Genomic DNA, 24,958 nt, shown 5'->3' on the forward strand with positions numbered 1-24,958 from the left:
CTATATAATGACTGTATGGCTATATAATGACTGTATGGCTATATAATGACTGGGCTATATAATGACTGTATGGCTATATAATGACTGTATGGCTATATAATGACTAGGGCTATATAATGACTGGGCTATATAATGACTGTATGGCTATATAATGACTGGGCTATATAATGACTGTATGGCTATATAATGACTGGGCTATATGACTGTATGGCTATATAATGACTGGGCTATATAATGACTGTATGGCTATATAATGACTGGGCTATATGACTGTATGGCTATATAATGACTGGGCTATATAATGACTGTATGGCTATATAATGACTGTATGGCTATATAATGACTGGGCTATATAATGACTGGGCTATATAATGACTGGGCTATATAATGACTGTATGGCTATATAATGACTGTATGGCTATATAATGACTGGGCTATATAATGACTGTATGGCTATATAATGACTGTATGGCTATATAATGACTGTATGGCTATATAATGACTGGGCTATATAATGACTGTATGGCTATATAATGACTGTATGGCTATATAATGACTGTATGGCTATATAATGACTGTATGGCTATATAATGACTGTATGGCTATCTAAATGTCCTAATTTCTTATGCCATCAATGAAAAATTAATCTCATCTGTCAAAAAAACTGGACTGCAGTTATTCAGGATGATACGCTACTTTAATTATAAACTAATGTACTATTACACACTTCAAGAAGACCTAATTCATCCCAATCAACACACAGCGTTCCAATCTGAAAACAATGCGTTCGCTAGAACTTGCCCTGCTCCGGTTCGTGCCTGCTCTGGTAAGTTGGTTAATGCCTTTGTTTTTCATTTACTCTCGCCACAAAATAAGATGGTAGTACAATCTACGTCACTACAGACCCTGATTCGATTCTAGGCTGTATCACAACCGGCCGTGATTGGGAGTCCCATAGGGCGGTGCACAATTGGCCCAGCCTCGTTAGGGTTTGGCCGGGGTAGGCCGTCATTGTTAATAACAATTTGTTCTTAACTGCGTTGCCTAGTTTAATTTTTATTTTATTTAACGAACGTTACCATCGGCCTCTTTTGGATATGCACGATAAGGTTTTCAAGTAAAGTGGTTTCAACATTTGCATTCCATTCATAGCGCGGATAATGCGTCGTTTGATTTGGTCTACTACTCCCCCTCCTTCAATTCACGTAGGGAACCTTTAGTACATCTTCCGGCTGCAAGTGCTCACATTTTATGAGTCTAAAGTCTGCTTTAGGTGGAGAACAAAAATAGCTTCAAGAGTAGTTCGTTCTTGTACATTAACAGCTGTATTCACCATCCAAGTTTGCATTTAACTCAGGACCATGAAGCTGATCATCCTGAATGATTATGACCAAGTTGGTGAGTGGGCTGCCAAGTACATCAGGAATAAAATCATTAACTTCAACCCTGGACCAGACAGATTCTTCATTTTAGGACTCCCCACGGGTAAGCAAGCTGTTGATTCTACAGTGCACGCCCTCCTTTCCTTTGTACAATTAATGTTGTGCTTATAATAATTGTGTCAAATGTGTAAAACAAACAGATTACCGACCATTTCGAATCCCACCGTACCTTCTCCCCTATGCAACGTGGTTTCAGAGCTGGTCGTGGGTGCACCTAAGCCACGCTCAAGGTTCTAAACGACATCATAACCGCCATCGATAAGAGACATTACTGTGCCAAGGGTTTCGACTCTGTCAATCACCACATTCTTATTGGCAGACTCGACAGCCTTGGTTTCTCAAATGATTGCCTCGCCTGGTTTACCAACTACTTCTCTGATAGAGTTCAGTGTGTCAAATCGGAGGGCCTGTTGTCCGGACCTCTGGCAGTCTCTATGGGGGTGCCACAGGGTTCAATTCTCAGGCCGACTCTCTTCTCTGTATACATCAATGATGTTGCTCTTGCTGCTGGTGATTCTCTGATCCACCTCTATGCAGATGACACCATTCTGTATACTTCTAGACCCTCTTTGGACACTGTGTTAACCTCCAGGCGAGCTTCAATGCCATACAACTCTCCTTCCATGGCCTCCAACTGCTCTTAAACGCAAGTAAAACTAAATGCATGCTACTCAATCGATCACTGCCCGCACCTGCCCACCCGTCCAGCATCACTACTCTGGACAGTTCTGACTAAGAATACGTGGACAACTACAAACACCTGGGTGTCTGGTTAGACACTAATCTCTCCTTCCGGACTCGCATTAAGCATCTCCAATCCAAAATGAAATCTAGAATTGGCTTCCTATATCGCAACAAAGCATCCTTCACTCATGCTGCCAAACATACCCTCGTAAAACTGACCATCCTACCGATCCTCGACTTGGGTGATGTCATCTATAAAATAGCCTCCAACACTCTACTCAGCAAACTGGATGCAGTCTATCACAGTGCCATCTGTTTTGTCACCAAAGCCCCATACACTACCCACCATTGCGACCTGTACGCTCCTGTTGGTTAGACCTCGCTTCATACTCGTCGTCAAACCCACTGGCTACAGGTTATCTACAAGTCTCAGCTAGGTAAAACCCCGCCTTATCTCAGCTCACTGGTCACCATAGCAGCACCCACTCGTAGCTCGCGCTCCAGCAGGTATATCTCACTGGTCACCCCCAAAGCCAATTCCTCCTTTGGTCGTCTTTCCATCCAGTTCTCTGCTGCCAATGACTGGAACAAACTTAAAAAATCTCTGAAGCTGGAGACTCACATCTCCCTCACTAGCTTTAAGCATCAGCTTTCAGAGCAGCTCACAGATCACTGCACCTGTACATAGCCCATCTGTAAACAGCCTATCTACCTACCTCATCCCCATACTGTATTTATTTATTTATCTTGCTCCTTTGCACCCCAGTATCTCTACTTGCACATTCATCTTCTGCACATCTACCATTCCAGTGTTTAATTTCTATATTGTAATTACTTCCCCACCATGGCCTATTTATTGTCTTAACTTACCTTATTTGCACTCACTGTATATAGACTTATTGACTGTGTTTAGTTTATTCCATGTGTAACTCTGTGTTGTTGGATGTGTCGAACTGCTATGCTTTATCTTGGCCAGGTCTCAGTTGCAAATGAGAACTTGTTCTCAACTAGCCTACCTGGTTAAATAAAGGTTAAATAAAATCAAATTTAAAAATCTGTATAAAGACATCAACATTGATTTATTTGACGTGTAAAACTACAGATATTTTAGTTGAAAAAGCAATGCATATGAACCATAATTATTCCCCATTGTACGCTCTAGGAGGTACTCCTCTGGGATGCTATAAGAAGCTGATTGAGTTTTATAAGAAAGGAGAGATCTCTTTCAAGTATGTCAAAACGTTCAACATGGATGAGTATGTGGGTACGCTTCACCTTTACAATACTTCTCTATTTCACCTATTTCTACACCATACAGTATCAACATTCTTCACAGCATTAGAAGCCATACAAAACTGAGATCCCTGTTTGTTTTTTAATATTGCAGGTATTCCTAGGAATCACCCAGAGAGCTACCATTCCTTCATGTGGAATAATCTCTTCAAGCACATTGACATCAAATCGGAGAACACCCATATTCTGGATGGCAACGCTGCCAATCTTGTAGAGGAGTGTGATTCCTTTGAGAAGGAGATCAAAGCAGCTGGAGGAATTGACCTCTTTGTTGGAGGTAGGTAGGGAGGACAATGATAGGATGGAATTTAGTATATTGATTCTATTTAATCTACTACATTCTAAAGTTGCTGTGGCAATTGACCTCTTTGTTGGAGGTAGGTAGGATAACAGTGATGATGTCAAATGACACAATAGCTTCTGCTCAATCAAACAGGCAGACACACCCATGCTGGATTTAAATGAGAAGTTTATAGTCTTGTTCTAACATTGTTGCATCATAAAAATATGTTTTTGTATTGTGTGGCACGTACTTTTTCAAAGACATTGTTGAAAAAGCTAAGAAACACCACAAACACAAACCAGTTCAGGAAACAACACATAGAAAAATGAAATACCAAAATCCAACAAATGTAACCCACCCTGTCTGTCAGGTATTGGACCGGATGGCCACATTGCCTTCAACGAGCCAGGCTCCAGTCTATTGTCCAGGACCAGAGTGAAGACCCTGGCTCAGGACACCATCCTGGCCAACGCACGCTTCTTTGACGGAGATCTGTCTAAAGTACCCACCATGGCTCTGACTGTGGGAGTGGCCACTGTCATGGATGCCAGAGAGGTTAGAGATGATTTCAAGATGTCTGTCTCTGCCTTTTGTTTCTGGTCTGTCTTCTCTTGTAACTTATTTTGCATGGACAACTGGTCCCATTACAACTCCTATACTTATTAAATGATGATATAATGAGGCTGTAACACATAGCCTTACGATGTCCCCCAAATACTTTTACTGCTTTATTGTAACGATGTAATGACAGTCTATAGCAATGTAATGACGGTCTATAGCAATGTAATGACAGTCTATAGCAATGTAATGACAGTCTATAGCAATGTAATGACAGTCTATAGCAATGTAATGACAGTCTATAGCAATGTAATGACGGTCTATAGCAATGTAATGACGGTCTATAGCAATGTAATGACGGTCTATAGCAATGTAATGACGGTCTATAGCAATGTAATGACGGTCTATAGCAATGTAATGACGGTCTATAGCAATGTAATGACGGTCTATAGCAATGTAATAACGGTTATAAGATGATAATAATCCATTATCTCCTTAATGTCTCCAGGTCATGATTCTCATCACGGGAGTACACAAAGCGTTCGCCCTGTACAAGGCCATAGAGGAAGGGGTGAACCACATGTGGACGGTGTCGGCCTTTCAGCAGCACCCTCAGACTGTGTTTGTGTGTGACGAGGATGCTACCCTGGAACTGAGGGTTAAAACTGTCAAGTACTTCCGAGGTGAGGGTCTACTTACTTACTAAAGGACTTGGTCCTCACAGTTCATTTCCTTCTTATGCTGCCTGCATGGTTTAGGAACTAGTGCTTCATCAATTTCCAAATTCATTGTGTTTTGTTTTATTATTGGACTGGGAGGGATACATTATTTTCTTCAATTAAACCATATTTGAAACATAATTGTGAATAAAGTGGTAATCTGACTCCCTTGACCTATTGTTATTTCTCCTACAGGGATGATGCATGTGCACAACAAGTTGGTGGATCCACTGCCTCCAAAGTAAGACGAGGGAGTCACAAAAACATCTGTAAACCTGCAATAACCAAGAGAACTGATGCCATACTGATGATGATGATCAATTGTGTGTGTTGTACCGTGGTTTATCTCAAGTTACATTTTATGTAACATAATAGGAAACCTACTTGTAGTGGGCTACATCGAGTACATTGATTATAGAACATAAACCAGTGTGATGTGACATCACTGACAATTCAAGTTTCTTAGCTACATTGTTAAATTTTTAATACAAACTTGACTATGAATGTATTTCAATGAGAGTTATTTGAATAAAATAACTTTGACAATGAATCTATATTTGGTACATATTCGTTTCATTGTAGTGTAGAGGTGCTCTGATGATTTCGGCAAATCCTGAGATTGTAGCTGTTTTGGATAATCCTGACAGTTCCGCTGGGTCACATGACAGGGCAAGGGGCGGGGCAAGGGGCGGGGCAAGGGGCGGAGCAACACACCCGACTTGTGAGGAAGAGGAGATGGCGGAGCTGTGCTAGTTTCGAGGGTTAGCGTACAGTATCAATAGCATATACGGCTCACAGTTTGTCAAACAAGTCATTATTTTCAAACACTCAACTTCCATCCAGGATGGCCGAGCAAATCAGCAACGTTAGATATCAGGAGGTACGTTTATTTTTTAATTTCTATGGCAACCCAATAAAATTAGCTAACGGCTAGCTAGCTAAACGAGCCAGGAGTGGAAAACGAAACGGTGACTGTTATGACTTCGGCCATGTTTACCAAACGTTATATCTCATGTCTTGAAAATGTAGCTTGATGGTTTGGGTAACAAGTTCATTTACTACCTCGATTATGGTGGCTAACTAGATACATTTAAAAAGGACGGGGCCACAGGCCCATTTGTTACATGTCCCACCCTCATAGGCCATTACAAATCTAATCCGTGGAATATGTTGTTGCAGTGAATATAATCTAAATACGGGTAGGTATTTAGCTAACTAGTTAGCTAGCTAGTTAGCTACCACATAGTGACATTGAAATGTATCAAGATTGCACAAGAACCCACTACTATCGCTAGCTAGTAGGTAGGCCTACATTAATTAATAGTTGTAGACAGCCAATCTGAGATTTAATACCAGAGAGGTATACCACAAAGCAGGATAAAGTAGCCAGTTTACTCGCCTAAATATAATGAAATAACTTATTTTTTTTCTGGACAAACTTGAAATGGTCAAGGTCAAATTGATTGAACACACCCGAAAACACATCCAGTGTCTTCAGTATTTATTCCTCCTTTTCCACGTTGCGACAAAGAAAAGTGGGATTAAAAAACGAATTAACAGTCAATGTTGGTCAGTAATCTACACAAAATACTCTGTCAAAGTGGAAGAAAAATAAAACTCATTGATTCAGGAGGTTTCATATTTATCTAATCAATCAATCAATACGTGTTAGAATGACCTTTGGCAGTGATTACAGGTGTTATTCATTCTGGGTAAATATGAGTTTTGCACACCTGGATTGTACAGTATTTGAACACTAGTATTAAAATAAATATTCAAGCTCTAACAAATTGGTCATAAATCATTTCTTGGTGGCCATTTTCAAGTCTTGCCTTAGATTTTCAACACAATTTAAGTCAACTGTAACTAGGCCACTCGGGAAAATTTAATGTCATCATGGTAAGCAACTCCGGTGTAGATTTGGCCTTGTGTTTTAGGTTATTGTCTTGCAGAAAGGGGAATTTGTCTCCCAGTGTCTGTCGGAAAGCAGATTGAACCAGATTTTCCTGGAGGATTTTGTCTGTCCTTAGTTCTATTCTGTTTATTTTTAGCATTAACGCCCTAGTCCTTGCCGATGACAAGGCTACCCATAACATGTTGCAGCCACCACCATACTTGAAAATATGAAAATTGGTACTCAGTAATGTGTTGTTGGATTTTCCCCAAACTTAACGCTTTTTATTCAGGACATAAAGTTCATTACTTTGCCATTTTTCTTTTTGCCATTTTTGCCTACTTCCGTGCCTTATTGCAAAACAGGATGCATGTTTTGGAATAAAAAATAATTCTGTACAGGCTTCCTTCTTTTTGCTCTCATTTAAGTTAGTATTGTTGAGTAACAACAATGTTGACCAAAACACAGTTTTCTCCTATCACAGCAATTAAACTCTGTGACCATGAGCCTTCCTCTGCGGTAACTGAGTTAGGAAGGACGCCTGTATCTGTGTAGTGACTGGGTGTATTGACACACCATCCAAAGTGTAATTAATAACTTCACCATGCTCAAAGGGATATTCAAAATCTCTGTCTTTTTAAAAATTATTGTTTACCCATCTACCAATAGGTGCCCTTGGTGAGGCATTGGAAAATCTCCCTGGTCTTTGTGGTTGAATCTGTGTTTGAAATTCAATGCTCGACTGAGGGACCTTACAGATAATTGTATATGTGGGGTACAGAGATAGAGGTAGTTATTCACAAATCATGTTAAACACCATTATTGAACACAGTGAGGACATGCAACTTACTATCTGACTTGTTAAACCAATGTTTACTCCTGAACTTATTTAGGCTTGCTATAACAAAGGGGTTGAATACTTATCGACTGAAGGCATTAAAGCTTTTCATTTTGAATTCATTTGGAAGAACAGAATTCCACTTTGACATCAAGGGGTATTGTGTGTCATTGGCCTACACACAATCTCAATTTAATCCATTTTCAATTCAGTCTGTAACACAACAAAATGTGGAAAACGTCGATGGCTGTGAACACTTTCTGAAAGCACTCTTATTTATATTTAACTTTCTTAATGAACCAGATAAATCTGTAGTTATTTCTGGTTGTTTATCAAAGTTAGCTGGCTAACTCATTGATATTTCTGGTTGTTTATCAAAGTTAGCTGGCTAACTCATTGATATTTCTGGTTGTTTCTCAAAGTTAGCTGGCTAACTCATTGATCTTGCTTCGTAGGATACCCCTCGGGTATCAAAGGTTCCTGTCATGTCACTGATGGGGTGTTGTCAGTCAATTTGTCTCACTAGGAAATAGATGAATGATTACATCAAATCAAATTTGATTGGTCACATGCATATGTTATTGCGGGTGTAGCGAAATGCTTGTGCTTCTAGCTCCGACAGTGCAGTAATATCTAACAATTTCACAACATATACCCAATACACACACTAGAGGTTGACCGATTAATCGGAATGGCCGATTAATTAGGGCCGATTTCAAGTTTTCATAGCAATCGGATCAGTATTTTTGGATACCGATTTGACCGATTTATAAAAAAATAAAAAATAAATAAAAAAAAAACCTTTATTTAACTAGGCAAGTCAGTGACTGCCTAGGGACGGTGGGTTAACTGCCTTATTCAGGGGCAGAACGACAGATTTTTACCTTGTTAGCTCGGGGATTCAATCTTGCAACCTTACAGTTAACTAGTCCAACACTCTAACCTCCTGATCACGTTGCACTCCACGAGGAGCCTGCCTGTTACGCGAATGCAGTAAGCCAAGGTAAGTTGCTAGCTAGCATTAAACTTATCTTATAAAAAACAATCAATCAATCAGAATCAATAGTTAACTACACATGGTTGATGATATTACTAGTTTATCTAGCGCGTCCTGCGTTGCATATAATCGATGCGGTGCGCATTCGTGAAAAAGGACTGTTGTTGCTCCAATGTGTACCTAACCATAAACATCAATGCCTTTCTTAAAATCAATACACAGAAGTATATATTTTTAAACCTACATATTTAGCTAAAAGAAATCCAGGTTAGCATGCAATATTAACCAGGTGAAATTGTCACTTCTCTTGCGTTCATTGCACGCAGATTCAGGGTATATGCAACAGTTTGGGCTGCCTAATTTGCCAGTATTTTACGTAATATGACATAACATTGAAGGTTGTGCAATGTAACAGGAATATTTAGACTTATGTAAGCCAAAATTTCGGAATGGTTCAGTATTTCACTGAAAGAATAAACGTCTTGTTTTCGAGATGATAGTTTCCGGATTCGACCATATTAATGACCTAAGGCTCATATTTCTGTGTGTTATTATGTTATAATTAAGTCTATGATTTGATAGAGCAGTCTGACTGAGCGATGGTAGGCACCAGCAGGCTCGTAAGCATTCATTCAAACAGCATTTTCGGGCGTTTTGCCAGCAGCTCTTCGCAATGCTCCAAGCATTGCGCTGTTTAGGACTTCAAGCCTATAAACTCCCGAGATTAGGCTGGTGTAACCGATGTGAAATGGCTAGCTAGTTAGCGGGGTGCGCACTAATAGCGTTTCAAACGTTACTCGCTCTGAGACTTGGAGTAGTTGTTCCCCTTGCTCTGCATATGTAACGCTGCTTTCATGGTGGCTGTTGTTGATGTTTTCCTGGTTCGAGCCCAGGTAGGTGCGAGGAGAGGGACGGAAGCTATACTGTTACACTGGCAGTACTATAGTGTCTATAAGAACATCCAATAGTCAAAGGTTAATGAAATACAAATGGTGTAGAGAGAAATAGTCCTATATTTCCTATAATAACTACAACCTAAAACTTCTTACCTGGGAATATTGAAGACTCATGTTAAAAGGAACCACCAGCTTTCATATGTTCTCGTGTTCTGTGCAAGGAACTGAAGCGTTAGCTTTCTTACATGGCACATATTGCACTTTTACTTTCTTCTCCAACACTTTGTTTTTGCATTATTTCAACCAAATTGAACATGTTTCATTATTTATTTGAGGCTAAATAGATTTTTATTGATGTATTATATTATGTTAAATGAAGTGTTCATTCACTAATTGTCATTATTACAAATACATTTAAAAAATCGGCATTGGCTTTTTTTTGGGGGGGTCCAACAATAATCGGTATCGGCGTAAAATCATAATAGGTCGATATCTAACACACACATCCAAGGAATGGAATTAAGAATATCTAAATATATGGACGAGCAATGTCAGAGCGGCATAGACTAAGATACAGTAGAATAGTATAGAATACAGCGGCATAGACTAAGATAGAGTATATGCAGTTGAAGTCGGAAGTTTACATACACCTCAGCCAAATACATTTAAACTCAGTTTTTCACAATTCCTAACATTTAATCCTAGTAAAAATTCCCTGTCTTAGGTCAGTTAGGATCACCACTTTATTTTAAGATTCTGACTTGTCAGAATAATAGTAGAGAGAATGATTTATTTAAGCTTTTATTTCTTTCACTGGGAACCATGGTAGCATTGCCTTAAATTGTTTAACTTGGGTCAAATGTTTTGGGTAGCCTTCCACAAGCTTCCCACAATAATTTTGGCCCATTACTCCTGACAGAACTGGTGTAACTGAGTCAGGTTTGTAGGTCTCCTTGCACGCACATGCTTTTTCAGTTCTGCCCACAAATGTTCTATAGGATTGAGGTCAGGGCCTTATGATGTGCACTCCAACACCTTGACTTTGTTGTCCTTAGGCCATTTTGCCACAACTTTGGGGTCATTGTCCATTTGGAAGACCCATTTGCGACCAAGCTTTAACTTCCTGACTGATGCCTTGAGATGTTGCTTCAATATATCCACATCATTTCCCTTCCTCATGATGCCATCTATTTTGTGAAGTTCACCAGCCCCTCCTGCATCAAAGCACCCCACAACATGATGCTGCCACCCCAGTGCTTCACGGTTGGGATGGTGTTCTTCGGCTTGAAAGCCTCCCCTTTTTTCCTCCAAACATAACGATGATCGTTATGGCCAAACAGTTCTATCTTTGTTTCATCAGACTAGAAGACATTTCTCCAAAAAGTACGATCTTTGTCCCCATGTGCAGTTGCAATCCGTAGTCTGGCTTTTTATGGCGGTTTTGGAGCAGTGGCTTCTTCCTTGCTGAGCAGCCTTTCAGGTTATGTCGATATAGGACTCATTTTTACTGTGGATATAGATACTTTTGTACCTGTTTCCTCCAGCATCATCACAAGGTCGGCAGGGTAGCCTAGTGGTTAGAGGGACCACGCAGCCGTCATGGGGCGGCAGGGTAGCCTAGTGGTTAGAGCATTGGACTAGTAACCGGAAGGTTGCAAGTTCAAACCCCCGAGCTGACAAGGTACAAATCTGTCGTTCTGCCCCTGAACAGGCAGTTAACCCACTGTTCCTAGGCCGTCATTGAAAATAAGAATTTGTTCTTAACTGACTTGCCTAGTAAAATAAAGGTAAAATAAAAAAAGGTCCTTTGCTGCTGTAATGGGATTGATTTGCACTTTTTGCACTAAAGTACATTCTCTAGGAGACAGAACGCGCCTCCTTTCTGAGCGGTATGACGGCTGCGTGGTCCCATGGTGTTTATACTTGCGTACTATTGTTTGTACAGATGAACGTGGACCTTCAGGCATTTTGAAATTGCTCCCAAGGATGAACCAGACTTTTTTTCTGTGTTCTTGGTTGATTTCTTGTATTTTCCCATGCTGTCAAGCAAAGAGGCACTGAGTTTGAAGGTAGGCCTTGAAATACATCCACAGGTACACCTCCAATTGACTCAAATTATTTCAATTAGCCTATTGGAAGCTTCTAAAGCTATGACATAATTTTCTGGAATTTTCCAGAAGGCCCAGTCAACTTAGTGTATGTAAACTTCTGACCCACTGGAATTGTGATATAGTTAATTTTAAGTGAAATAATCTCTCTAAACAATTGTTGGAAAATTGACTTGTCATGCACAAAGTAGATGTCCTAACCGACTTGCCAAAACTATAGTTTGTTGACAAGAAATTTGTGGAGAGGTTGAAACACTTAGGCTGGTGGTTTATGTAAACTTCTGACTTCAACTGTACATATGAGATGAGTAATGCAAAATATGTAAATATTATTAAAGTGGCTAGTGTTCCATTTCTTAGTGGCCAGTGATTTCAAGTCTCTGTATATAGGCTGCAGCCTCTCTAATGTGCTCGTGATGGCTATTTAACATTCTGTAGGCCTTAAGATAGAAGCTGTTTTTCAGTCTCTCGGTCCCCGCTTTGATGCACCTGTACTGACCTCGCCTTCTGGATGATAGCGCGGTGAACAGGCAGCGGCTCGGGTGGTTATTGTCCTTGATGATCTTTTTGGCCTTCCTGTGACATCGGGTGGTGTAGATGTCCGGTGTCCTGGAGGGCAGGTACTTTGCCCCCGGTGATGCGTTGGGCAGACAGCACCACCCTCTGGAGAGTCTTTCAGTTGAGGGCGGTGCAGTTGCCGTACCAGGCGGTGATACGGTCAGACTGGATGCTCTCAATTGTGAATCTGTAAAAGTTTGACGGTTTTAGGTGCCAAGCCAAGTTTTTTTCAGCATCTTGAGGCCGAAGAGGTGCTGTTTCGCCGCCTTCACCACACTGTGTGGGTGGACCATTTTAGTTTGTCAGTGATGTGTATGCTGAGGAACTTGAATATTTCCACCTTGGATAGGGGGTGCTCCCTCTGCTGTTTCCTGAAGTCAGGGTCATCTCTTTTGTTTTGTTGATATTGAGTGTGAGGTTATTTTCCTGGCACCACACTCCCAGGGCCCTCAACTCCTCCCTGAAGGCTGTCTCGTCATTGTTGGTAATCAGGCCTACTACTGTTGTGGCGTTTGCTAACTTGATAATTGAGTTGGAGCCGTGCTGACCACGCAGTCATGGGTAAACAGGGAGTACAGGAGGGGGCCATGCACGCACCCTTGTGGGGCCCCAGTGTTGAAGATCAGGGAAGTGCCGGTGTTGTTTTCTGCCTTCACCACCTAGGGGTGGCCCGTCAGGAAGTCCAGGACCCAGTTGAACAGGGCAGGGTTCAGACCCAGGGCCTCAAGCTTAATGATGAGCTTGGAGGGTACTTGATGTTGAATGCTGAGCTAATGTCAATTAACAGCATTACATAGGTATTCCTCTTGCCCAGATGGGTTAGTGCAGTGTGATGGCATCGTCTGTGGCTCTATTGGGGCAGTATGCAAATTGAAGTGGGTCTAGGGTGGCCGGTAAGGGAGAGGTGCTATGATCCTTGACTAGTCTCTCAATGCACTTCATGATGACAGAAGTGAGTGCTACGGGGCGATAATCATTTAGTTCAGTTACCTTTGCTTTCTTGGGTACATGAACAATGGTGGCCATCTTGAAGCAAGTGGGGACAGCAGACTGGGATATGGAGAGATTCAATATGTCCGCAAACACACCAGCCAGCCACCAGCCGCCTGGGCCGGCAGCCTTGCAAGGGTTAACACGCTTAAATGTCTTACTCACGTCGGCTATGGAGGAGAGCCCACAGTCCTTGGTAGCGGGCCACGTCGGTGGCACTGTGTTATCCCCAAAGCAGGTAAAGGTGTTTAGTTTGTCTGGAAGCAAGACGTGGCAAGACGTGACTGGTTTTCCCTTTGTAGTCCGTGATTGTCTGTAGACCCTGCCCACATACGTCTCGTGTCTGAGCCGTTGAATTGCGACTCCACTTTGTTTCTGTACTGAAGTTTTGCCTGTTTGATTGCCTTGTGGAGGGAAGAACTGTTTGTATTCTGCTATATTTCCAATCAAATTGCCATGGTTACCACATTAATTCATTTTTTTGGTATAAGCACAGAAGCAGCTAACTAAATTACTCTCAGCATTGGTCAGACATAATAGTTGCACAGCAGCATCATCCCACTGACTGACTGACTGACTGACTGTGTGTGTGTGTGTGTGTGTGTGTGTGTGTGTGTGTTGCTCTGGCCCATTCCTTCAGCTGTTGAATGAGGAGGAGCCAGCAGCAGCCCAGCCCCCCCAGGAGGAAGCAGCTGTCCTGGATGCCCCTCCCCCCTACAGCAGCATCTCCGCTGCCAACGCAGGTAATTGTCCTCTGTCCATCCATAGCACTACACACAGTACCTGGCAAAATATTGACTAATCTCATATGACAATGGGGGTGGAAGACCATTGCAGATGCAAGTCAGGAATAGGATTTTGTTCTCGGGTTACTCTAGTGCTCAAAAGAAAAGGCTACGGTACAAAGCTGTGGTTTCGGGTGAGCTCTCCACCTTCACCTTGCTACTAGCCATCACTAATGTGCTGTGTCACTCATGTTTTAGTTTTCTGCACCTTTCCATTTCCCTTCCAGCGTTCTTTGACTACAAGGAGGATGCAGGCAGGTTCCCTAACCCCCCGTCCTACAACGTGGCTACCACACTGCCCTCCTATGATGAAGCAGAGAGGACCAAAGCGGAGACCGGCGTCCCTCTCGTCCCTGGCAGGGTCGTGGTATGTCTGTCCTCCTTTCACAGTGATATTCATTCATTGAGGTATTTTTCATTGAGAGCCTACATCCTCAATAAACATGTTTGGACCATCATCATTTGAAGATGTCTGACAAACATACATTTCCTATTTCTCCTTTCAGGAGGATGAGTTTGACGATGCTGACCAGCTGCGGATAGGGAATGATGGCATCTTCATGCTCACCTTCTTCAGTAAGTCTTCTCTCCGTTTCCTGTACAGTGTAGGGATTGTTATGGGTGGACAATGCCTGTCTGCATCTCATGGGTACACTAAACAAATCAACTAAATAAGTCAAGCCAGGGACTTGTCCAACCGGTTCATAAGGAGGAAGTTTGTGATTTTAGAAAAGCTGTTGTATAATCTTCCACAAAGCATCATGGTCTATGTGTGGTGAACAGCACAGAATGTTAACTGATGTGCAACTTCCTCATTAGTGGTCCATGATTGATTAATTGATTGATTGTCCTCTCTTCTCTCCAGTGGCATTCCTGTTCAACTGGATCGGTTTCTTCCTGTCCTTCTGTCTGACCACTTCTGCAGCCGGCCGCTACGGCGCCATCTCTGGGTTTGGCCTATCTCTCATCAAATGGGTTCTCATAGTCCGGGTAAGATCAACACACGCAACCTCACAAGGTAGGGGTGGGTATACAGAAGATGGACCTATTTGGTAAAATACCAAGTCCATATTATGGCAAAAACAAAGCAAAGAGAAATGACAATCCATCATTACTTTAAGACATGAAGGTCAGTCAATCTGTAAAATTTGCGCAGTCACAAAAACCATCAAGCGCTATGATGAAACTGGGTCTCTTTAGGACCGCCACAGGAATGGAAGACCCAGAGTAACCTCTGCTGCAGAGGACAAGTTCATTAGAGTTACCAGCCTCAGAGATTGAGAGTTCAGTTAACAGACATATCTCAACATCAACTGTTCAGAGGAGACTGCGTGAATCAGGCCTTCATGGTTGAATTGCTGCAGAGAAACTACTACTAAAGGACACCAATAATAAAAAGAGACTTGCTTGGGCCAAGAAACACAAGCAATGGACATTATACCGGTGGAGATCTGTCCTTTGGTCTGATGAGTCCAAATTTGAGATTTTTGGTTCCAACCGCCATGTCTTTGTCAGACACCGAGTAGGTGAACAGATGCTCTCTGCACGTGTTGTTCCCACCGTGAAGCATGGAGGAGGAGGTGTGATGGTGTCGGGGTGCTTTGCTGGTGACACTGCCAGTGATTTATTTATAATTTAAAGGCACACTTAACCAGCATGGCTACCACAGCATTCTGCAGCGATACACCTCCCATCTGGTTTGCTCTTAGTGGGATTATCATTTGTTTTTCAACAGGACAATGACCCAACACACCTCCAGGCTGTGTAAGGGCTATTTTACCAAGAAGGAGACTGATGGAGTGCTGCATCAGATGACCTCTCCTCCACAATCACCCAATCTCAACCCAATTGAGATGGTTTGGTATGTGTTGGACTGCAGAGTGAAGGAAAAGCAGCCAAGTGCTCAGCATGTGGGAACTCCAAAGACTGTTGGAAAAGCATTCCAGGTGAAGCTGGTTGAGAGTACCAAGAGTGTGCAAAGCTGTCAAGGCAAAAGGGTGGATACTTTGAAGAATCTAAATCTAAAAAATATTTAGATATTTAAAACTATTTTTGGTTATTAAATGATTCCATAGTTTTGATGTCTTCAATATTATTCTACAATGTAGAACATGGTTAATCAAATATATGAAAAACCCTTGAATGAGCAGGTGTGCCCAAACTTTTGACTGGTATTACATATATATCTTACCACCACTCCCCTAATTGGAGTAAACTACTGGACAACAACACTTAGGCTTCTACTTCCAGCTTATACATACCATATACAGTGCATTTGGAAAGTATTCAGACCCCTTCCCCTTTTCCACATTTTGTTACGTTACAGACTTGTTCTAAAATAGATTAAATAAAATATTGTTGAGGCACAGATCTGGAGAAGGGTACCAAAAAATATCTGCAACATTGGGCCCCTAGAACACAGTGGCCTCCATCATTCTGAAATGGAAGAAGTTTGGTACGACCAAGACTCTTCCTACAGCTGGCCAATCTGAGCAATCAGGGGAGAAGGGCCTTGGTCAGGGAGGTGACCAGGAACCCGATGGTCACTGACAGAGTTTGTCTGTGGAGATCGGAGAACCTTCCAGAAGGACAGTCATCTCTGCAGCACTTCACCAATCTGGCCTTTATGGTAGAGTTGTCAAACTGAAGCCACTCCTCAGTAAAAGGCACATGACAGCCCACTTGGAGTTTACCAAAAGGCACCTAAAGGACTCTGACCATGAGAAACAAAATTGAACTCTATGGCTGGAATGCCAAGTGTCACGTCTGGAGGAACCCTGGCACCATCTCTACGGTGAAGCATGGTGGTGGCAACATCATGCTGTGGGGATGTTTTTCAGTGGCAGAGACTGGGAGACTAGTCAGGATCGAGTGAAAGATGAGCGGAGCAAAGTACAGAGATCCTTGATGAAAACCTGCTCCAGAGCGGTCAGGATCTTAGACTGGAGTCTCCAAATCATGTGTGCCAAGCTTGTAGTGTCAAACCCAAGAAGACTTGAGGCTGTAATCGCTGCCAAAGGTGATTCAACATAGTACTGAATAAAGGGTCTGAATACTTATGCAAATGTGATGTTTCTGATTTTTTTTAAATTATGAATTTGCAAAAAAAAATAAACTGGTTTTGCTGTGGTATTGGAGGGAGCTATTTAATATATTTTAAAATAAGTAATGTACCAAAATGTGGAAGAAGTCAAGGGTTCTGAGTACTTTCGGGTTTGTTTTTAGTTCCATCAATCCCATCTATCTCTGAAGAACAATCTAATTAATTAAAGATCATTTTTCTAATATTATTATTAATCGATTGACTTTGACTTTTCAGATCACCCAGTAGTGCTATCTGCAGATTTAGCTCCAGGAAAATGTGGCAGTTCTTCAGCCATTCCTGAACCTACAACCCCCCCAAAAACCTGCTTACATAAGGACAAGTACCAAAATAAATTACAGAATCATCCAGTCTCTTCACAGCTACATCGACAGAGCTGGGATGGTTGTATCCCCCATGTATATAATTCTCACTGTGCTGCGGTGCATTCGGGCTTTTGTTCCTGCACTAAATACTTTGGAATGCTACTGGGTGTACGACTGGTCCTCCTAATGCTATTTTACTGTCTTTTGAACATTTCAGTTTTCCACCTACTTCCCCGGCTACTTTGATGGCCAGTACTGGTTGTGGTGGGTGTTCCTGGCTTTGGGTAAGTGGAGCGTACGTCTGAGCTCTTATTTGAACGATTGAATGTGTATGAAATGTGATCATGGAACGGATGCTGTTGTCTTTTTGTGACTCTCCAGGCTTCATGCTGTTCGTCAGAGGGTTCGTCAACTACTCCCGGGTTCGCAAAATGGCCGACCCTACTTACGCCACACTGCCCCGAACGAGAGTCCTGTTCATCTACTGAAGGTAAAGGGCCCTAATTCACACAGCATTCCTGTGTTACAGCAGAATACGACCTTATCAAATCATAAGCCTGGTCCTTTTATTAATAAATCAAATAAATAGTACTGGTAATCTACCAAATCATATTGATTCTCTTCACTCACTAGTTTCCTTCCAATGGAGTCTGCCGACTCGGTACCGGTACCCGCTGTATATAGCCTCCACACTGACTCGGTATCGGTACGCCCTGTATATAGCCTCCACATTGACTCTGTACCAGTTCCCCCTGTATATAGCCTCCACACTGACTCTGTACCAGTACCCCCTGTATATAGCCTCCACACTGACTCTGTACCGGTACCCCCTGTATAAAGCCTCCACACTGACTCTGTACCGGTACCCCCTGTATATAGCCTCCACATTGACTCTGTACCAGTTCCCCCTGTATATAGCCTCCACACTGACTCTGTACCAGTACCCCCTGTATATAGCCTCCACACTGACTCTGTACCGGTACCCCCTGTATAAAGCCTCCACACTGACTCTGTACCGGTACCCCCTGTATAAAGCCTCCACACTGACTCGGTATCGGTACCCCCTGTATATAGCCTCCACACTGACTCGGTACCGGTACCCCCTTTATATAGCCTCCACACTGACTCGGTATCGGTACGCCCTTTATATAGCCTCCACACTGACTCTGTACCGGTACCCGCTGTATATAGCCTCCACACTGACTCGGTATCGGTACCCCCTGTATATAGCCTCCACATTGACTCTGTACCAGTACCCCCTGTATATAGCCTCCACATTGACTCGGTACTGGTACCCCCCTGTATATTGACTCTGTACTGTTACCCCCTGTATATAGCCTCCACACTGACTCTGTACCAGTACCCCCTGTATATAGCCTCCACATTGACTCGGTACCGGTACCCCCAGTATATAGCCTCCACATTGACTCTGTACCGGTACCCCCTGTATATAGCCTCCACACTGACTCGGTACCGGTACCCCCTGTATAAAGCCTCCACACTGACTCTGTACCAGTACCCCCTGTATATAGCCTCCACATTGACTCAGTACCGGTACCCCCAGTATATAGCCTCCACATTGACTCTGTACCGGTACCCCCTGTATATAGCCTCCACACTGACTCGGTACCGGTACCCCCTGTATAAAGCCTCCACACTGACTCGGTATCGGTACCCCCTGTATATAGCCTCCACACTGACTCTGTGCCGGGACCCCCTGTATAAAGCCTCCACACTGACTCGGTATCGGTACCCCCTGTATATAGCCTCCACACTGACTCGGTACCGGTACACCCTTTATATAGCCTCCACACTGACTCGGTATCGGTACCCCCTTTATATAGCCTCCACACGGACTCGGTACCGGTACCCCCTGTATATAACCTCCACATTGACTCTGTACCGGTACCCCCCTGTATATAGCCTCCACACTGACTCGGTACCGGTACCCCCTGTATATAGCCTCCACATTGACTCTGTACTGGTACCCCCTGTATATAGCCTCCACACTGACTCTGTACCGGTACCCCCTGTATATAGCCTCCACACTGACTCGGTACCGGTACCCCCTGTATAAAGCCTCCACACTGACTCGGTATCGGTACCCCCTGTATATAGCCTCCACACTGACTCTGTGCCGGGACCCCCTGTATAAAGCCTCCACATTGACTCGGTACCGGTACCCCCTGTATATAGCCTCCACATTGACTCTGTACCAGTACCCCCTGTATATAGCCTCCACATTGACTCTGTACCGGTACCCGCTGTATATAGCCTGGTTATTATTATTTTATTGCTACTTTTTAAATATTTTTTTTTACTTCTAGTTTATTTGGTAAATATTTTCCTAACTCTTTCTTGAACTGCATTGTTAGTTAAGAGCTTGTAAGTAAGCATTTCGCGGTAAGGTCTACACTTGTTTGGCGCATGTGACAAATAAATGTTGATTTGGTTTACATGTAAATATACCATAAACAAAATGTTTATATGTTCAGAACTGTTGTGAAATAACACTGTTGCAAATATAAATCAAACTGGATGGACATCAGAAATAGAGGAAGGACTAAAAACAAACTAAATATAACTATTGTAAAATAGACTGTGTCTGTAAAATGTGTATCAGATGTATAAATTGAAGGTAAAAATCTAAGTGTTTATTAGTTTACTCCAATTGGGGGATCGGAGGAAGGGTTTGCGGGGAATAAAAATAAAGGTATATTCTTTAAAGTATGTATGTCTATATAGGTATGTGTATGTATATACTGTGTGTCTATATAGGTATGTGTATGTAAATACTGTATGTCTATATAGGTATGTGTATACTGTATGTCTATATAGGCATGTGTATGTATATACTGTATGCCTATATAGGTGTGTGTATGTAAATACTGTATGTCTATATAGGTATGTGTATACTGTATGTCTATATAGGTATGTGTATGTATATACTGTATGCCTATATAGGTATGTGTATGTATATAATGTGTGTCTATATAGGTTTGTATATACTGTATGTCTATATAGGTATGTGTGTATATATCCCATATATATGGGGGATTGGAAATGATGCAGACAATTACATTGATGGAACCAATATTCTTTCCGCAATATTTAGCTGATCCATATATATATCTCATAAACAAACATGGTCCATAGTAAACCACCCTTCCCCCTACAGAGATACTGATCTCCCCCTACAGAGATACTGATCTCCCCCTACAGAGATACTGATCTCCCCCTACAGAGATACTGATCTCCCCCTACAGAGATACTGATCTCCCCCTACAGAGATACTGATCTCCCCCTACAGAGATACTGATCTCCCCCTGCAGAGACACTGATCTCCCCCTGCAGAGACACTGATCTCCCCCTGCAGAGACACTGATCTCCCCCTGCAGAGACACTGATCTCCCCCTGCAGAGACACTGATCTCCCCCTACAGAGACACTGATCTCCCCCTACAGAGACACTGATCTCCCCCTACAGAGACACTGATCTCCCCCTACAGAGACACTGATCTCCCCCTACAGAGACACTGATCTCCCCCTACAGAGACACTGATCTCCCCCTACAGAGACACTGATCTCCCCCTACAGAGACACTGATCTCCCCCTACAGAGACACTGATCTCCCCCTACAGAGACACTGATCTCCCCCTACAGAGATACTGATCTCCCCCTACAGAGATACTGATCTCCCCCTACAGAGACACTGATCTCCCCCTGCAGAGACACTGATCTCCCCCTGCAGAGACACTGATCTCCCCCTGCAGAGACACTGATCTCCCCCTGCAGAGACACTGATCTCCCCCTGCAGAGACACTGATCTCCCCCTGCAGAGACACTGATCTCCTCCTGCAGAGACACTGATCTCCTCCTGCAGAGATACTGATCTCCCCCTGCAGAGATACTGATCTCCCCCTCAAGAGATACCGATCTCCCCCTACAGAGACACCGATCTCCCCCTACAGAGACACCGATCTCCCCCTACAGAGACACCGATCTCCCCCTACAGAGACACCGATCTCCCCCTACAGAGACACCGATCTCCCCCTACAGAGACACCGATCTCCCCCTACAGAGACACCGATCTCCCCCTACAGAGACACCGATCTCCCCCTACAGAGACACCGATCTCCCCCTACAGAGACACCGATCTCCCCCTACAGAGATACCGATCTCCCCCTACAGAGACACTGATCTCCCCCTTTAACATTTCTCCTGTTTTACTTTTCACACAGCTGAATAAACACAACGTCACAGGATCTGGATAAAGAATCCTGGATGTTTGGAAAGAAACATACCCGACAAAAAGCAACAAAACTGCAGAAGTCTAAAACCAAACTACTCAAAATACCCATCACGACGAGGCAGGATGAGAAGAAAAAACCTTGATGAAGACGACTCTTGTACACCGTTCAGGAATTAAATACGTCAGTTTTATTATTCTATTTGAAAACTTCATAAATGGATTATGGGTAGTCATTTTAACTATGTATTCATTAGTGGCGAATGTTAAGTGCTATTTGACATTATTTCAGTCTGTAATGTATGGGTAATGCCTTAGATTGTTTGATGGTAGTGTACTAGCATGCATCTGCCCCTCAAGCCAATTGGGATCAGTCTTATTTCAGTAACACTTTATTCAAAGCCCGCCGTTATAATGCACAATAACTTGGGTCATAAAGACCCTTTTTATGTTTTGTTATTAGTTCATAGTAATCATGAGATCAACCAGTTGAGGATGGGGAAAAAATTGTCACACAGGGCATTACAATTTGAACATGTTTTACACATGCTTATAGCAAGTAATAATACACAGTACCTTTTGGCTCCATATGAGGCCCTAATTTCTAGACAATAGAGAGCAGAGTTCTTTGCTAAATTGAGTCAACATGAATAATTCCTATAAGACAGAATCCTACCTTTTTTATATATGCTCGCGCACATACCTCTAACGTAAAGTATCGTATGTGCCAAGTGTTGTACAAGTCATGCAGTTGTTTTAGTTTAGAGAACGAACACATTCGGTATGGAAACTAACTATGATGCTATCGGAGAATTTGAGCAGCTGCACTTTTACAAACAGCACTAAAACCCCAAGGAGTTTCTTCTAGTGGAACCTGGACATATCATCCAAACAACTATACATGACCAAAGGGTAGTTATTGAGTGAGTATAAAGTGTTCACAAGGGGGATATGGCAATTTTATAATCTAATAATAATAATAATTAGATTTAGGAAGAAGACAAGAAATTATACTCGTTGATCTTTCTCTGTTAGGCAATTGTTGGCATATTGTTAACTAAATTCTCTCAAATCTGCTCTTAACGGGACCCCCCCCCTCGTATGCCAGCCAGTCAGTCTGCTTTAAACCAGCTGTTTAGATTTCTTGCTTAGCCCCTATGTGGAATGGTACAGCTAAGATCCTAACCCAGTACTGGTTCACACACATCTCTATCTGTGTGAACTAGTAGTACAGCTGCATTCCTGGGGATTTTATTGTTATGAGATGTTATAAATTGTAAAAAGCTTCATGTAATAAATGTGACTTTTTAAAAGCGAGATTTGATCGTCTCTGTTGCAGGTTTATGTGTTGTGAAGCATTGACACCTTGTGGTTGAAAGACTATGACTGGACAGCTACAGTTCCCCCAGGGGGGTTTATGGTTTTCAATGTACAGTATGTGATTTTCATATCCATCAGCTTTCTATAAGATATTTAAACATGCCATTTAGCAGACCCTTATCTTAAACGAATGACAGTAATGCATGCATTTTACGTACGGATGGTCCCGGGAATCAATCCAAATATCCTGGCGTTGCAAGCTCTGTGCTGTACCAACTGAGCTACAGAGGACCACAGCGATATTCGTATCACATCAGTAGAGGTATACATTCTAGATGTCTATAGTCACACCAGTAGAGGTACAGTGCCTTGCGAAAGTATTCGGCCCCATTGAACTTTGCGACCTTTTGCCACATTTCAGGCTTCAAACATAAAGATATAAAACTGTATTTTTTTGTGAAGAATCAACAACAAGTGGGACACAATCATGAAGTGGAACGACATTTATTGGATATTTCAAACTTTTTTTAACAAATCAAAAACTGAAAAACTGGGCGTGCAAAATTATTCAGCCCCTTTACTTTCAGTGCAGCAAACTCTCTCCAGAAGTTCAGTGAGGATTTCTGAATGATCCAATGTTGACCTAAATGACTAATGATGATAAATACAATCCACCTGTGTGTAATCAAGTCTCCGTATAAATGCACCTGCACTGTGATAGTCTCAGAGGTCCGTTAAAAGCGCAGAGAGCATCATGAAGAACAAGGAACACACCAGGCAGGTCCGAGATACTGTTGTGAAGAAGTTTAAAGCCGGATTTGGATACAAAAAGATTTCCCAAGCTTTAAACATCCCAAGGAGCACTGTGCAAGCGATAATATTGAAATGGAAGGAGTATCAGACCACTGCAAATCTACCAAGACCTGGCCTTCTCTACAAGGAGAAGACTGATCAGAGATGCAGCCAAGAGGCCCATGATCACTCTGGATGAACTGCAGAGATCTACAGCTGAGGTGGGAGACTCTGTCCATTGAACAACAATCAGTCGTATATTGCACAAATCTGGCCTTTATGGAAGAGTGGCAAGAAGAAAGCCATTTCTTAAAGATATCCATAAAAAGTGTCGTTTAAAGTTTGCCACAAGCCACCTGGGAGACACACCAAACATGTGGAAGAAGGTGCTCTGGTCAGATGAAACCAAAATTGTACTTTTTGGCAACAATGCAAAATGTTATGTTTGGCGTAAAAGCAACACAGCTCATCACCCTGAACACACCATCCCCACTGTCAAACATGTTGGTGGCAGCATCATGGTTTGGGCCTGCTTCTCTTCAGCAGGGACAGGGAAGATGGTTAAAATTGATGGGAAGATGGATGGAGTCAAATACAGGACCATTCTGGAAGAAAACCTGATGGAGTCTGCAAAAGACCTGAGACTGGGACGGAGATTTGTCTTCCAACAAGACAATGATCCAAAACATAAAGCAAAATCTACAATGGAATGGTTCAAAAATAAACATATCCAGGTGTTAGAATGGCCAAGTCAAAGTCCAGACCTGAATCCAATCGAGAATCTGTGGAAAGAACTGAAAACTGCTGTTCACAAATGCTCTCCAACCAACCTCACTGAGCTCGAGCTGTTTTGCAAGGAGGAATGGGAAAAAATTTCAGTCTCTCGATGTGCAAAACTGATAGAGACATACCCCAAGCGACTTACAGCTGTAATCGCAGCAAAAGGTGGCGCTACAAAGTATTAACTTAAGGGGGCTGAATCATTTTGCACGCCCAATTTTTCAGTTTTTGATTTGTTAAAATAGTTTGAAATATCCAATAAATGTCGTTCCACTTCATGATTGTGTCCCACTTTTTGTTGATTCTTCACAAAAAAATACAGTTTTATATCTTTATGTTTGAAGCCTGAAATGTGGCAAAAGGTT

General features: G+C 42.4%; 2 protein-coding genes across 4 annotated transcripts; both read left to right on the forward strand.

The window, feature by feature from the left end:
- The first annotated feature begins 586 nt into the window (after positions 1–586).
- On the forward strand, positions 587–5,529 carry LOC118373940 (glucosamine-6-phosphate isomerase 1). 3 transcript variants are annotated; one of them, XM_052487562.1, is made up of 7 exons: positions 587–826; positions 1,358–1,485; positions 3,289–3,390; positions 3,514–3,696; positions 4,073–4,257; positions 4,769–4,943; positions 5,175–5,529. In XM_052487562.1, the coding sequence occupies exons 2-7, from the start codon at positions 1,362–1,364 to the stop codon at positions 5,222–5,224; spliced, it is 819 nt and encodes a 272-aa protein (XP_052343522.1). In that variant the 5' UTR covers positions 587–826; positions 1,358–1,361; the 3' UTR covers positions 5,225–5,529. The 3 variants fall into 3 exon arrangements, with proteins under 3 accessions (XP_052343522.1, XP_052343523.1, XP_052343521.1); XM_052487561.1 differs by lacking the exon at positions 587–826 and adding an exon at positions 958–1,117; XM_052487563.1 differs by lacking the exons at positions 587–826; positions 3,289–3,390 and adding an exon at positions 956–1,117.
- A 145-nt stretch (positions 5,530–5,674) lies between these two features.
- On the forward strand, positions 5,675–23,018 carry LOC118373939 (NEDD4 family-interacting protein 1-like). Its single transcript, XM_052487564.1, has 8 exons — positions 5,675–5,859; positions 13,901–14,003; positions 14,273–14,412; positions 14,552–14,621; positions 14,911–15,035; positions 17,671–17,737; positions 17,835–17,943; positions 21,694–23,018. The coding sequence occupies exons 1-7, from the start codon at positions 5,824–5,826 to the stop codon at positions 17,939–17,941; spliced, it is 648 nt and encodes a 215-aa protein (XP_052343524.1). The 5' UTR covers positions 5,675–5,823; the 3' UTR covers positions 17,942–17,943; positions 21,694–23,018.
- The last annotated feature ends 1,940 nt before the right edge of the window (positions 23,019–24,958 follow it).

The sequence above is a fragment of the Oncorhynchus keta genome, chromosome 30 (assembly GCF_023373465.1).
Source record: "Oncorhynchus keta strain PuntledgeMale-10-30-2019 chromosome 30, Oket_V2, whole genome shotgun sequence".
Lineage (NCBI taxonomy): Eukaryota > Metazoa > Chordata > Actinopteri > Salmoniformes > Salmonidae > Oncorhynchus > Oncorhynchus keta.

Coding starts and splice junctions, on each gene's coding strand:
- LOC118373940 (XM_052487561.1), top strand. CDS start 1,098: ATGCACGATAAGGTTTTCAA. Junction 3,697..4,072: donor AATTGACCTCTTTGTTGGAG/GTAGGTAGGGAG, acceptor CCTGTCTGTCAG/GTATTGGACCGGATGGCCAC. Junction 4,258..4,768: donor CTGTCATGGATGCCAGAGAG/GTTAGAGATGAT, acceptor TAATGTCTCCAG/GTCATGATTCTCATCACGGG.
- LOC118373939 (XM_052487564.1), top strand. CDS start 5,824: ATGGCCGAGCAAATCAGCAACGTTAGATATCAGGAG. Junction 14,622..14,910: donor CTTCATGCTCACCTTCTTCA/GTAAGTCTTCTC, acceptor TCTTCTCTCCAG/TGGCATTCCTGTTCAACTGG. Junction 15,036..17,670: donor AATGGGTTCTCATAGTCCGG/GTAAGATCAACA, acceptor TGAACATTTCAG/TTTTCCACCTACTTCCCCGG.